Genomic DNA, 16,223 nt, shown 5'->3' with positions numbered 1-16,223 from the left:
ATTAGTTTCGTAAAAGGCTATCATAATTCACTCCTTGCTAATCCCTTTGAGAGTTGGTTAACTTTGACATGGCAACCCTCATTCATCTTCACTGCTGTCAGAATTAATTCTATAGTTAAACCTACAGATGCCAATAAACCATTCTACTGGAGATAATTTGCGATTCTTCAAACAGAGGAACAGAACATCTGTAAAACTTACAACAGACCTAGTAATAGAGAGCCACAGAGACCAGCACTTATGGAGGTACTAATTTGCCAAGTTTTATCTTAAACACCCTTGGGCTCTGGGAAGTTCCAAGTACTCTGTGGTTGAAGTTAAGTGAACAAATTCTTTGATGCACAGCAACAGAAAGTATCTTGTGTTTACAATTTAATTTAATATATTATCACCAATTATATGTGTAAATACCATTTACCCTTTGGAATACAAGATTTACAACAAATCTTTTTAGGAAAGATCTGTTTTAAAAAAAAATCAAGTATTCTTTTCCTAAAACTTTTTTTTTTTGGTAGACCTCAACACTTTATAAAGGATTCAGCATATGGCTCCCATTAACTCAGTCTGATGCTTATTTCAAGCAGCTTTCCTTTGAAATCAAATTACTAGACTTGACTTTCAAATGTTTATGTTCAAAATTAAAAGGAAAATAGTGAAGCCCAGAAAGCGGCATTCATCAGCTGACTGTATGTTTTGTTAAAATACCATCAGCAGCTAGAAGTACATGGTTTCAATTCCATTTCAGTGGAAAGAAACAGTCAAACTTTATTAAAAAAAAAGAATGATAATAAAATCAAGTTTCCCGATATTTTCTTATGTACTTCATAAGCATTTTGAAAATGTCTAAGCACCTAACAAGTAATTAATGGGATCTGGTCTCTCGTTGATGACAATGGGATTTACATAGATAATTACCCTTTTTAATGGGCGCTATTATTTAAAAATTAAGAGTCCAGTTTTAAGTAAAATAAACACATGCTCTTAAATAGCATTTTTCTTCCATGAATCTCGAAGCACTTTACAGAGATGAATAAACATTATTATTCCTACTTTACAGATGAGACCCCACGGCACAAAGAGGTTAAGTGATTGCCCCAGGTTACACACAATCAGTAACAGAGTTGGAAATAAGAACCCATGCTTCAGTGTCCTATTCACCAGCTCTGCTATACACCATTTAATTCAGTATACCTGCTCCCTGTATGTCTGAATCTCATCTGTTTATTTCACTGACAAAAAATATTTTTTAGTAGAGATCACACTTATGACAAAATGTTATGAAAGACAAACCTAGACTGCATTCTGCTCTATGCATTAGCAACAAAACTGTCAGCTAAGTTCTGACAATAGAATCTTTATTACTGATTAAATGGTTAGAAAGAACAAAGTTTGACTTCCCGCTCTCTGTCTCAGTTTGCAGGGACAGCAGTTAGAAAAATCATCTTTGATTTATAAATGGAGCCAATTCAATGCATCCATTGAGAGAGAAAAATATGAAAATACTACAATGTTTTTACAGAGTCACTTTTCAGAGTACAACCACACTTTATTAGAATTTATACACTTATTTCCTCACATATGGGGAAGAAACCCCCTAAGAGCACTTCTGCAGTGCAGTGAAATGTAAGAAGCCCAAATGTAACCAATTCCTCCCCTTCTCCCTGTCACTCAGAGCTCTTTAACCTTTTGTGGTACAGCAGTTTTCTCCAGATAAACTTTAAACATACGATTTTATTAAAAAGGAAATTTCAAGTTATGACATTACAGCCATTTCATGATATCTAACTACCACAGGGAGGGTTTGCATTAGAAATGCTTTAGATAGATTTCCATGCCAACAGACTGATATCTTCAGCACACGATTGTGACTTCACTATGGGATCAAGCAAAAGTAGAAGCTTGTTTGTGATAGTGGAAAAAGCTCTTCTTCGAACAAAAGATAGCTAACAGCAGCAGCTGGGGACAGAGAAAATTACAGACAGAAGAACAAACTCCTCATATAAATATTCTCTTTTCGAGCTTACCTAAAATCCCTTTTTGAAGGGACACATTTGCAAAACTACTTTTTGTGAGCCTAACTGGCGAATACTGGTGGATAAACTGAACAAGTTATGCATTTGACCGGGGTTGCATCCTCATTCCTAAATTTCAAGGTGAGTTCAATCATATTATTTCCAGAATAGCCCACATCATAGGCTAGCAAACAAACACATAAAAACACCAATTCAAAACAACAATGTACAAGTGCATATCAAATTGCCACTTGAGGCTATATGGCACCTTTTAACCAGATTAAACAATCGTGAGAACTGGAAGAACATGCAGCTTCTGATAGCATTAAAAATGCTAGAAACATGAGATCTGTGATATATTAACATATAAATGAACATATGAGTCAACAGTGTAACACTGTTGCAAAAAAAGCAAACATCATTCTGGGATGTATTAGCAGGAGTATTGTAAGCAAGACACGAGATGTAATTCTTCCACTCTACTCCGCGCAGAGTAGAGCTCAACTGGAGTATTGTGTCTAGTTCTCGGTGCCACATTTCAGGAAAGATGTGGACAAATTGGAGAAAGTCCAGAGAAGAGCAACAAAAATGATTAAAGGTCTAGAAAACATGACCCCATGAGGGAAGATTGAAAAAATTGGGTTTGTTTAGTCTGGAGAAGAGAAGATAGAGAGGGGACATGATAACAGTTTTCAAGTACATAAAAGGTTGTTACAAGGAGGAGGAAGAAAAATTGTTCTTCTTTACCTCTGAGGATAGGACAAGAAGCAATGGGTTTAAATTGCAGCAAGGGCGGTATAGGTTGGACATTAGGAAAAACTTCCTGTCAGAGTGGCTAAGCACTGGAATAAATTGCCTAGGGAGGTAATAGAATCTCCATCATTGGAGATTTTTAAGAGCAGGTAGGACAAACACTTATCAGGGATGGTCTAGATCAGGGGTTGGCAACCTTTTGGAAGTGGTGTGCCGAGTCTTCATTTATTCACTCTAATTTAAGGTTTCACGTGCCAGTAATATATTTTTAGAAAGCCTCTTTCTATAACTCTATAATATATAACTAACCTATTTTTGTATGTAAAGCAAGTAAGTTTTTTAAAATGTTTAAGAAGATTCATTTAAAATTAAATTAAAATGCAGAGCCCCCCCCCCCCGTGGCCAGGACCCGGGCAGTGTGAGTGCCACTGAAAATCAGCTTGCGTGCCGCCTCTGGCACGCGTGCCATAGGTTGCCTACCCCGATCTAGAGAATACTTAGTCCTGCCATGAGTGCAGGGGACTGGACTAGATGACCTCTCAAGGACCCTTCCAGTCCTATGATTCTATATTTTACTGACCACGACTGAAATTTAAAAAAATATGTAGTCTGCCAAGTCCCAACTAAACACACTTATTTATTTTTAATCACTTTTTCAGACTTACTTTACTGATATACACATAACATCAAAGTGTAGTATCAAAAGACGACTGCAACTGGATACAAGAAAATTTTTTTAGAAAACAAACAAGCAATTTACCCTGGTTTAAGAGAAGGCTAAGCCTTATTTATGTACGTTTTAAAAGAGCACCCTAATAGTTGGTAAGAATTCCACTGACTCTAAAATAAAAAGATATCCCTACGCCTCTAATCAGTTTCACAGACAATGATGGTATAAGCCTCTATATGCTTGCTAGCACAATGGGATCCTGGTCCATGACTGGGGCTCTTAGGGTCTATGATAATAAAATAATAATAATTATTATTATAACAGAATCTTGCATACATCTTACCAGCTAGCCAATTTTGCACCACTGAAAAAGTATGCACACCAAAACATACCTTCTTCTTATAGACACATGCCACTGTTTCATAATGCAACCCATATTGCAAGAATTCAACTATATGATATGACCATTCAAACTATTTTTGGCCTTGGGAACTACACAGAAATCCCAGTGCTGACCTACAGTATGACAAATATTTGCTTCATGTGTTAACGTTCTTAGGGTAGCTTTTGAATGCTGCTAGTGATTAACTCTGATCCAAACATGTAAAATGACCTATTCCATCCTTTGGACCTGGTTAAAAATGACCCTGCAGATGTAACATACCAAATGTCAGTAACTTTGTTAATATGTGCTGAAGTGCACGCGCACACACACTCAACACATTATGATAGAAATATTTCAATGTATTTTGCTTCATTCATTTACCATAGCCAGCTGACTCCTGACTCCCCAGTCTGTGCAAAGCTATGATCACAAAGCGTCTATGAAAATCTATGGGACTGTCCCAGAGAATATCAGGAAATTCCTTTTTTATAAAATATATATAGTGAGCTTTTAAAAAAGCTACCCAAACGATTTTTTCAATTTCTTTTGCTGAATTACTATTTTATACTTTCAGCACACAATATGTTAAAAAGGGGATTTACCTGAACCCCTATGCTCCATTACAGTTCTACAGTAGCTGTGATGTCACAACATTGCCAGGGCATTACATCATAGTGGAATCTGCCTGGCTGCAGCAGAGATCAATGCCACAAGACCTGAATAAAAATAAAGCATGCTTTTAAATAATATGTTGAATGCTCATCTCTTACCAAAGCTACTGGGGGCCTCCAGACCATAAATGCTAATGCATTAACTGTGCGGGTCATCTTTAAGGAATTCTATAATACTTGAATCTTCCCATAATTTTGTATGAGAGAGAGAGAGAGAGATATATAAACATAGCTAAGAATTAGGGGGGGGGGGGGAATCTCTAAAGAGCTCTGCAAATATACCTCCTACTCAGTGTTATGAAAACACATCTTCAAAAAAATCTCTTCTTTCACCCTATATTAATGGAACAGTTGGAATCACACCCTACCACCACCCCCTGTTTTGAAGGCACTCACAGTCTTAGTAAAGCAACTCTCCACTGCAATGCCTCAGGATTCTGCAGTGTCACTCCTCTTCTGCCTGGTTCTCTGCAAAGTGAAGTCATAGGAATGGATCAGCCAACCTGCCTTTGCACTACCCTGCCCAGAATCCTTTGTGAACTGAAATGAGTCATCGTTCTGAGAAAAGCTACAGTTCGATGTTCCAAGGTTTCTCCGTATGTCTGTGCATGCTTCTTTGTCTTTGCAATGGAATGTCGCTGCTTTTGTAACAGTGCACCGCTGCACTGTACAAGAGTAACAAACCAGTCTCCTTACCAAGTGGGCAAAAAAGCCACTTACATGCATTAGCAGAGACGCGTTAAAGCTTTAACTCCTAGACAAGCTACAAAATTTACATCTAGCAGCATATATTCCTGATTTAATACAGACACATACATACACACAGCATTTATTTCTAAAATCACTTGCAATTTAGCTCACACACTTACCCGTGTTTATTATAATCACAAAAAAAATTTGCCTTCCTTTTCCATGTCTGAAGAAAGCTGCAGACCTATGTGTAATACAGATGGTTCTATTGTACACTGGATCAAAGTTGTGTAGCTGTGAACTGTTCGTCAAAAATTCATATTGGGGAACAAGTCCTTTCAAGCTTATGTCTTGTCATCCCATTCACCAGCTAGGTTCACAATAAAGCGAGTCCTGAAATCATGCCAACGAGCCAGCAGAAATCAAACTGCTCCAAGTGCCGAGAGCCAGCGGAGCTGCTGCTGCTTCTGCTGACAAAGAAGGTAACGTTCAGAATGAGGTCACTGTGTCAACATCTCACTCTCAATGTGAGGCTTCTGTTTGCTTGGTAAGTGCAGGCTAACTTAGGCTTTTTGGGGTGGAGAAGGGTACATTTATTAGCCTTGAAGAAATGTTTAAATTGTTTTAATTTGGGGGAAATTTTATATCCCACTGTGACTTGTCAAAGAGACAGAAACAATGCACAGGAAAAAGGAAAAACAAAACAAAGGCATTTTGATATGGGTTTTTCTTTAAAGGCATATTTTATTCTGCATAGAATACAGTGCCCTCACTTTAAAAGTACTTAGACTCACAGGTCCATAAAATCCTATAACACTACTCCTTGATCGTCATCAGACCCCATCTACACTGCAGATACAACTATGCAAGGTAACAGTACAAGACCAAGGTTAAGGTCTTATCAAGGCTTTATCTCAACTAGGAACACAGGTGTTTGGATATTGTTCGAGTTAGCCACGTAAAGGTAGCTTATCCCACTGTAGATTCAGTTGAACACCTTTAAAATCATACCAGCTGATCGCGGCTCCCACTGACTGCAGTTCGCTGCTCCAGGCCAATGGGAGCTGCTGGAAGCAGCGGCCAGTACATCCCTCAGCCCGCGCAGCTTCCAGCAGCTCCCACTGGCCTGGAGCAGCGAACCGCGGCCACTGGGAGCCATGATTGGCCAAACCAGTGGATGCGGCAGGTCAACAAACCGGCCGGCCCACCAGGGGCTTTCCCTGCACAAGTGGCAGAACAAGTTTGGGAACCACTGTGCTAGAGGAAAGCCTAGGGCCTACCCTGACCAACTAACCATTTTAAAGGCAGTAAACTGAATCTGCAGTAGATGCCTACTGGTTTTCCCAATGGAATTAGCTACCTAGAGGTAAATAATTTGATTAAACAACCAACGAAACCAAACATTCTTTTCCTAGTCTTGACAAGGCTCTATACTGTAGATTGTTGTAACCACAGTATCAGGTCATGTGACAACAGTGGTGTAAACTGGGTGTCTTGACACAACTGTAATTATAATGAAGTAGGGGCGTCAGAAGGTATTTGAAGCTCTAAGAACTATATTTTTGCCATACTTACACCCAGAAATTTTATACCTAAAAAATAAATAAATAAATAAATAAATCCCTATCCTGTGGTACTTAGCCAGGAAAACATCCATTGATTTTAAGAGCCTTTTGCCTACTCGAGGGCTGCAGAATCAGGCTCAAAGTTTCTAAAAGACAGATTAATCCAACATGGCAAATTGAATTAAACATGTCCCCCAGAATCTTTGTGAAGAAATCTCTGCAGTTAATTCATCAAATCCACATCTATTTTCTGATAAATATTTTTTATATTTCTGGAAAAAAAAAAAAGCTTACTGTGGGCACTCTTACAATGGAATTACAGCAGGACATACTGTAACAAAAACCACCAGAGCTTTTTCCTCTAGTTTTTTTTTTTTAAACTCACAAATTACTATTTCAAAAGTTGAAAGGGACTGAAGATGAAGAACAAGACAGGATTGCCACCATTATTATTATTACAGCATGAGCTAAGAAAAGGAAAAGTCCACACAAAATAATATCTACTGAAGTCCAAATTAGTGAAGTGGTTCAATTATCACGCTCCTCCGTCTCTGACATACACATAGGACAAAGTGATAAGCATTCAATAATAGCAGCAACAGCTGACAGTATGTATTAAATTGCCATTGTATGGCCATCTGCCATATCAGATGATGACATCATGACCGCTCGTTTTTTCTATTATGGCTGTATAGTCTGATCTGTAAGGAGCAAAGGTTGTGAACAGATGTCACGTAGGAATGTGTAGGCTCCCACTGAAGATTTGTCATGACATTTGGCCCTTTTTTCAATCAGTTTTTCTTGTCTATCATTCTCAAAGAGTTTACAACTTTTATTGATAGTTGCTCTCCATTCAGGTCTATCCGTGGTAATGTCTTCAAAGTTTTCATGAGTTCAGATTCTGTTTAAGCGTGTCTTTGAAACATTTACGTTGACCAACCTTCCTGCACATTCTGAATTTCAGCTCACCAGAGGACTTTTTTGGGGAGTGTATCATCATCCATTCAGGTAACGTGACCTGTCCATCTAAGCTGAGCTTTGATGATCATTGCCTCAATGCTGGTTGGTGTTGTTTTTTCAAGGATATTAACGTTTGACAAATTGTCTTGCCCGAGGAACTTTAGAATAGAGCGAAGACAGCACACGTGAAATTTTTCAAACTGCTTGATGCGTCTGCAGTAAATTGTTTACATTTCACATCTGCATAAAAAGGGATGCTATCACTGCTGCACTGTATATCATCCATTTTGTTGGCTGTCTGATGATATGCTTGTTGAGTATCTTGTGGCAAAGTCTTCCAAAAGCCTGGCTTGCCTCTTGTATTCTGTTTGATATTTCCTGATCTCACATGAAACAGTACTGCCACTGTAAAGCAACTGACATTCTTTATTTTTGTAACATCAGTGCTGATATTTGGCTCAGTGGTGGTGATTGAAGGGACTGTTTGGAAAAAGACTTCAGGTTTTTTTCCAGGCTGGTGGTGAGTTCAAACTGTTTAGTTGCCTCTGGGACCATGTGAAGAATAAATTTTAGGTCATTTTCACTATGACTAGATGGAGCACAATCAACTCCAAAAAGACCTTCACACACAAGTTCCTCACGGATTTTTGTCTTTGCAGTAAGCTTTCAGAAACTAAAGAGACTTCCATCAGTTCAGTCCCTTACATATATGCCCTTTTGAAGGTTCTCAATTGCATAATGCACAACGGCTGCAAAGAAGAGTTTAAAGAAGATCGATTCCAGCACAAGGCCTTGTTTCACACCATTGTACCTGGGGAATGGGTTAGAGAGGCCACCATCTGAGAGTACTTGACGAGTCCTGTCTTCATGGATTTGGCGTATGATGTTAACAAATCTATTTTGAGTTGTCTCCTCCCTGATGGTAGTCACCTACCCACATAAGATGGAGCCTAAAGAAAAGAGTCCTTTGTTGATCTTTACCTTAACTTGTACAACACATCCTCCCAGGCCAGGGCTCTGAGATTTTATGGTCTTTATCACTGCCCTTCTATCACTACAGGAAACTCAGAGAAGAAAAGGAATATATTGGACTGTGCAAAGAGGAGAAAAATTAAAAGTTAAAAAACATCAGTGAAATATAATGGGAAGGTTACCATTACAGATGAGACAATTCAAAATAGATGTGTATCACTTCTACTGCATTCCTAAATTTTGAATGCTTAACTCAGTTATCACACAGAATTGGAGTGAGGCACTGAAGAAATTCCAGCTCTTTTCTTATAACTTCTTTTTGGTCCCAGAGATTCCCAAATGGACTTGGTCACCTCATCCCCAGAGGGATGCTACCTGCTACATCATAACCCCTACATGCCCCCTCTTCCTCCCAGCATAAACCCCAGTCTCTCCCACCCACAGCCTCCTTATCTCTAGTTTGTTCCTGGACCCTGAGTTTCATTACTCGCTGCTAAGCTCTCCCGCTGAAGGCAATTATCAGTAGCTGATATTAATATCTGATACACTCTGATAGCTACGATTTCATATCCAATAAGTTTGGAAAAACATCCCTACTTATCACATATCTAAAATGTGCCACACAAACGAAGGAAAAATAATTACCAATCCTACCTAACCCAAGGCAAAAAAAACAACCGATGCCTCGCGCACAAACAGTAACAACCTGGAACCATGTGAAGAAATGCTGAAGCATTAAGTTGTTAGTCTTAAATAGAGTCTGAGCCCTGGTCTACACTAGGACTTTAGGTCGAATTTAGCAGCGTTAAATCGATGTAAACCTGCACCTGTCCACACGATGAAGCCCTTTAGTTCAACTTAAAGGGGTCTTAAAATCGATTTCCGTACTCCACCCCTGACAAGTGGATTAGCGCTTAAATCGGCCTTGCCGGGTCAAACTTAGGGTACTGTGGACACAATTCAACGGTATTGGCCTCCGGGAGCTATCCCAGAGTGCTCCATTCTGACCGCTCTGGACAGCACTCTCAACTCAGATGCACTGGCCAGGTAGACAGGAAAAGGCCTGCGAACTTTTGAATCTCATTTCCTGTTTGGCCAGCGTGGCAAGCTGCAGGTGACCATGCAGAGCTCATTAGCAGAGGTGACCATGATGGAGTCCCAGAATCGCAAAAGAGCTCCAGCATGGACTGAACGGGAGGTACGGGATCTGACTGCTGTATGGGGAAATGAATCCGTGCTATCAGAACTCCGTTCCAGTTTTCAAAATGCCAAAACCTTTGTCAAAATCTCCCAGGGTATGAAGGACAGAGGCCATAACAGGGATCCGAAGCAGTGCCACGTGAAACTTAAGGAGCTGAGGCAAGCCTACCAGAAAACCAGAGGGGCGAACGGCCGCTCCGGGTCAGAGCCCCAAACATGCTGCTTCTATGATGAGCTGCATGCCATTTTAGGGGGTTCAGCCACCACTACCCCAGCCGTGTTGTTTGACTCCTTCAATGGAGATGGAGGCAACACGGAAGCAGGTTTTGGGGACGAAGAAGAAGAAGAAGATGATGATGATGAGGTTGTAGATAGCTCACAGCAAGCAAGCGGAGAAACCGGTTTTCCCGACAGCCAGGAACTGTTTCTCACCCTGGACCTGGAGCCAGTACCCCCCGAACCCACCCAAGGCTGCCTCCTGGATCCGGCAGGCGGAGAAGGGACCTCCAGTGAGTGTACCTTTTAAAGTACTATACATGGTTTAAAAGCAAGCATGTGAAAGGATTAATTTGCCCTGGCATTCGCGGCTCTCCTGGATGTATTCCCAAAGCCTTTGCAAAAGGTTTCTGGGGAGGGCAGCCTTATTGCGTCCTTCATGGTAGGACACTTTACCACTCCAGACCAGTAACACGTACTCGGGAATAATTGTACAACAAAGCATTGCAGTGTATGTTTGCTGGCGTTCAAACAACATCCGTTCTTTATCTCTCTGTGTTATCCTCAGGAGAGTGAGATCTCATTCATGGTCTCCTGGTTGAAATAGGGTGCTTTTCTTCAGGGGACATTCAGAGGAGCCCGTTCCTGCTGAGCTGTTTGCCTGTGGCTAAACAGAAATGTTCCCCGCTGTTAGCCACAGGGAGGGGGGAGAGTTGAGGGGGTAGCCACGCGGTGGGGGGAGGCAAAATGCGACCTTGTAACGAAAGCACATGTGCTATGTATGTAATCTTAACAGCAAGGTTTACCCTGAAAGACTGTAGCCACTGTTTTATAAAGTGTGTCTTTTTAAATACCGCTGTCCCTTTTTTTTTCTCCACCAGCTGCATGTTTTTCAATGATCACAGGACCTTCTCCTTCCCAGAAGCTAGTGAAGATTAGAAAGAAAAAAAAAACGCACTTGTGATGAAATGTTCTCTGAGCTCATGCTGTCCTCCCACACTGACAGAGCACAGACGAATGTGTGGAGGCAAATAATGTCAGAGTGCAGGAAAGCACAAAATGACTGGGAGGAGAGGTGGCGGGCTGAAGACAGGGCTGAAGCTTAAATGTGGCGGCAGCGTGATGAGAGGAGGCAGGATTCAATGCTGAGGCTGCTGGAGGACCAAACCAGTATGCTCCAGTGCATGGCTGAGCTGCAGCAAAGGCAGCTGGAGCACAGACTGCCACTACAGCCCCTGTGTAACCAACCGCCCTCCTCCCCAAGTTCCATAGCCTCCACACCCAGATGCCCAAGAACGCGGAGGGGGGGCCACTGGCCAACCAGCCACTCCGCCACAGGGGATTGCCCAGAAAAAAGAAGGCTGGCATTCAATAAATTTTGAAGTTGTAAACTTTTAAAGTGCTGTGTGGCATTTTCCTTCCCTCCTCCACCACCCCTCCTGGGCTACCTTGGTAGTCATCCCCCTATTTGTGTGATGAATGAATAAAGAATGCATGAATGTGAAGCAACAATGACTTTATTGCCTCTGCAAGCAATGATCAAAGGGAGGAGGGGAGGGTGGTTAGCTTGCAGGGAAGTAGAGTGAACCAAGGGGCGGGGGGTTTCATCAAGGAGAAACAAACAGAACTTTCACACCGTAGCCTGACCAGTCATGAAACTTGTTTTCAAAGCTTCTCTGATGTGTACCACACCCTCCTGTGCTCTTCTAACAGCCCTGGTGTCTGGCTGCGCGTAACCAGCAGCCAGGCGATTTGCCTCAACCTCCCACCCCGCCATAAACGTCTCCCCCTTACTCTCACAGATATTGTGGAGCACACAGCAAGCAGTAATAACAGTGGGAATATTGGTTTCGCTGAGGTCTAACCGAGTCAGTAAACTGCGCCAGCGCGCCTTTAAACGTCCAAATGCACATTCTACCACCATTCTGCACTTGCTCAGCCTGTAGTTGAACAGTTCCTGACTACTGTCCAGGCTGCCTGTGTAAGGCTTCATAAGCCATGGCATTAAGGGGTAGGCTGGGTCCCCAAGGATACATATAGGCATTTCAACGTCCCCAACAGTTATTTTCTGGTCTGGGAATAAAGTCCCTTCCTGCAGCTTTTGAAACAGACCAGAGTTCCTGAAGATGCGAGCATCATGTACCTTTCCCGGCCATCCCACGTTGATGTTGGTGAAACGTCCCTTGTGATCCACCAGGGCTTGCAGCACTATTGAAAAGTACCCCTTGCGGTTTATGTACTCACCAGCTTGGTGCTCTGGTGCCAAGATAGGGATATGGGTTCTGTCTATGGCCCCACCACAGTTAGGGAATCCCATTGCAGCAAAGCCATCCACTATGACCTGCACATTTCCCAGGGTCACTACCATTGATATCAGCAGATCTTTGATTGTGTGGGCTACTTGCATCACAGCAGCCCCAACAGTAGACTTGCCCACTCCAAACTGATTCCCAACTGACCGGTAGCTGTCTGGCGTTGCAAGCTTCCACAGGGTTATCGCCAGTCGCTTCTCAACTGTGAGGGCTGCTCTCATCTTGGTATTCATGCGCTTCAGGGCAGGGGAAAGCAAGTCACAAAGTTCCATGAAAGTGCCCTAACGCATGCGAAAGTTTCGCAGCCACTGGGAATCATCCCAGACCTGCAACACTATGCGGTCCCACCAGTCTGTGCTTGTTTCCCGAGCCCAGAATCGGCATTCCACAGCATGAACCTGCCCCATTAGCACCATGATGCATGCATTGGCAGGGCCCATGCTTTCAGAGAAATCTGTGTCCATGTCCTGATCACTCACGTGACCGCGCTGACGTCGCCTCCTCGCCCGGTATCGCTCTGCCAGGTTCTGGTGCTGCATATACTGCTGGATAATGCGTGTGGTGTTTAATGTGCTCCTAATTGCCAAAGTGAGCTGAGCGGCCTCCATGCTTGCCTTGGTATGGCGTCCGAACTGAAAAAAGGCGCGGAACGATTGTCTGCCGTTGCTCTGATGCAGGGAGGGGCGACTGAGGACATGGCTTACAGGGTTGGCTTCAGGGAGCTAAAATCAACAAAGGGGGTGGCTTTACATCAAGGAGTATTTCAGGCAGGACTTCACGGAGGGTTCCAATAAGAAACGGTGCACCTAAGTTATTGTTCTTATTGGAACCAGGAGGTTAGTCTGGCCTCTGATTGATACATGGCTAGATTTACCTCACTGCACCTTCTCTGTGAGTGACTGCAGTGTGACCTAGAGGAATGAGTCCCCTAGACGGGGGAGGAGGGGGGAAGCAAATGAGTACAAAACAAATCTGGTCTATTTCTTGTTTTGATCCACCTCCATCTATCTTTTACATCTTTGGCTGGCAGCAGACGGTGCAGAAGGACTGCATGCCATCCACATCTCATGGCTGCTCGGCAGAAGATGGTGCAATAGGACTGCTAGCCATCCTCATCTCTTGCCTGCCCAGCAGAAGATGGTACAGTACGACTGCTAGCAATCCGTATCGCCTGCCTGCTCACCATAAGACGGTTCAATAGGACTGACTGCAGGACTAAAGAGAATGACCTGGTCAAGTCACTCCAAATTTAGTCCCTGCGCCCAAGTCTGCCCAGGCGCTCCCAGCCGACGTGGCCAGGAGCACCTTGGACATGACGAGGACGGCTACCAGTCATATTGCACCGTCTGCTGCCAGAAGGCAATGGGTTGCTGCTACTGTGTAGCAATGCAGTACCGCGTCTGCCAGCACCCAGGATACTTAGGGTGACGGTTACCTGAGCAGGCTCCATGCTTGCCGTGGTATGGCATTTGCACAGGTAACTCAGGAAAGAAGGAGCGAAACGATTGTCTGCCCTTGCTTTCACTGAGGGAGGGAGGGAACGGGGGCCTGAGGATATGTACCCAGAACCACCCGCGACAATGTTTTAGCCCCATCAGGCATTGGGATCTCAACCCAGAATTCCAATGGGCAGCGGAGACTGCGGGAACTGTGGGATAGCTATCCACAGTGCAACGCTCCGGAAGTCGACTCTAGCCTCGGTACTGTGGAAGCACTCTGCCGAGTTAATGCACTTAGAGCATTTTCTGTGGGGACACACACACTCGAATATATAAAACCAATTTCTAAAAAACCGACTTCTATAAATTCGACCTTATTCCGTAGTGTAGACATATCCTGACAGAGAAAGGGGACACTTCTAGAAATGATTATTACCTCTCCTATGTTTCCTTGACCTCTAAGGGTATGTCTTCACAGCAAAGAAAAACCTGCGGCTGGCCTAGGATTGCCAACCCTCCAGCATTATTCTGGAGTCTCCAGGAATTAAAGATTAACCTTTAATTAAAGATGGTCATGTGATGAAACCTCCAGGAATACGTCCAACCAAAACTGGCAACCCTAGGCTGGCCTGTGCCAGCTGACTCGGGGTCGTGCCAACTGACTCAGGCTCACAGGGCTCAGGCTGCGGGGCTGTTTCATTGCAGGGTAGACTTCCGAGTTTGGGCTGGAGCCCAGGCTCTAGGACTGGGCAGGATGGGAGGGTCCCAGAGCTCAGGCTCCAGTCCAAGACCAGAAGTCTACACAGCAATGAAACAGCCTTGGCCACAGCCCAAGCCCGAATTGCCTGGCATAGGCCACTTGTGGGTTTTTCTTTGTTGTGTAGACATACCCTAATAGCTACTTCTCCAAACTCTAGATCATTGACAAGAACTAAGGAAGAGCTATTACAAAATATCCAAGGAATCCACTAACAGCGTCCTCAACTTTGAGGGCAGAGAAAAGCGGTGATCTGCATTGCTCAACAATGACCTCTACAGAGTGCTAAGCAACAGTACTGTTGATCTCCAAAAAGGATTCTGTTCATTTCTTTCAGTTGACAAAAAATGCAAGGGAAGAGGGTTATAGGATTCATCTGAAGTCCGGAGACGGTGAAGTGGGAGAGAAAGCAACACCAACAGAAAACAACCACTAATCTATACTATGCCAGGCTGATTTGGAACAGAAGTTTTATAAAGTACAACAAAAATATCCTTTTGTGAAAAATGTTGGAAACGAAATTAAACAAAATCATTGCAACAAAATGTATCGGCTGGCTTAGCCACACACTGTTCAGTGTCTAAGGTATTTCCACTTTGGTTTAGCCAGAACAGATTTTCAGTGCAGCTGGGGATGTTGCAACTAACAGAAAAGCAAGCCTGCTAGTGATTAAAATTCCTAAAGGTGAGGGATGCCCTGAATTATCAGGGAGAGGGCCCAAATGAAAAATCATTGCACTTCCATTTCTAATGACAGTGATAAGTATGGGAGAATTTTCAGCCAAAAGACGGGGCTGCAGTAGCTATAGCTTTAAAAACAAATAATGATGACTGATGAATAACTTCAATTCAAAAGGAGAGTCTGCTACACACAGTGAAAAGGATCCCCTTAATGTGCGTCCCATGGCATCACAGCAGCCTTTAACAGCCTAGTCTTTCCTACACATGAGAGAACTGATGAAAAAGCCAGGCATGGAATCAACTAAAATAGAGCCAAAGTAGTTTTAAAAAAATAAAAAAGGTTAGACACTCCGAAGTTTTAACAGTCAAGAGTTTATTAGGTCTTTTTTCCCCTCTGGGTGGAAGGAATAATTTTCATTTTGTCTGGAACTGATGCAAGAAAGAAGAGAGAGGAGCACTATAACACTTAGGGAAGCAATTCTGATAAATTATACTAAGTATTAGCTAATCTAGCATATTCTGCACCTATGGTCTACTGTTAGAGGAGGCAAGTCCACTGCTCATGGTGTCTTGTGACACACTAAAATCCCTCCATTTAAAATGTCCAGAGGCTTGAATCAATGACTGGACTGTGAGCACAAGACATGCTGTACTAGAACAGATCACTAGCCCACCTGCCCCAGTAAGCCTTCTCTGATGGTGGCCAAGCTGTTACAGAGGAAAATGCAAAAAAATCCAAAATGCACCTGGCCAACTGTGCAATAATGCACCATCGGAGGAAATGCTTTCCTGACCCCAACTGGGGATAAGTCAATTCCCTGAAGATCCTCAAGGATAGGGAGCCCTTGTAATTTTTATCTCAAGTAATTACACAAACATATCAACATTAAAAAAATTAAACTACTTTCCTTGATAATATCTTGATCCAGGGAGCCCACACA

General features: G+C 42.9%; 1 protein-coding gene across 7 annotated transcripts in view; it reads right to left on the bottom strand.

Moving 5' to 3' along the window:
- STOX2 (storkhead box 2) overlaps positions 1–16,223 on the bottom strand; it is a 144,878-nt gene that overhangs the window by 42,602 nt on the left and 86,053 nt on the right. The window contains exons 1-3 of one of the 7 annotated variants that reach the window (XM_073341762.1): positions 5,361–5,443; positions 4,888–4,959; positions 4,423–4,536 (exon numbers count right to left, since the gene is read on the bottom strand). The exons of 4 other annotated variants lie outside the window; for them this stretch is intronic. In XM_073341762.1, coding sequence (XP_073197863.1) covers positions 4,423–4,441 — 19 coding nt within the window. In that variant the 5' untranslated portion in view covers positions 4,442–4,536; positions 4,888–4,959; positions 5,361–5,443. Of the gene's footprint in view, positions 1–4,422; positions 4,537–4,887; positions 4,960–5,360; positions 5,444–16,223 lie in introns of those variants that run through there. 2 more of the 7 variants (XM_073341766.1, XM_073341768.1) reach the window with 2 other exon arrangements.

Source organism: Lepidochelys kempii, chromosome 4, assembly GCF_965140265.1.
Source record: "Lepidochelys kempii isolate rLepKem1 chromosome 4, rLepKem1.hap2, whole genome shotgun sequence".
Classification (NCBI taxonomy): Eukaryota; Metazoa; Chordata; order Testudines; family Cheloniidae; genus Lepidochelys; species Lepidochelys kempii.
This window is presented reverse-complemented; position numbering and strand designations above follow the sequence as displayed.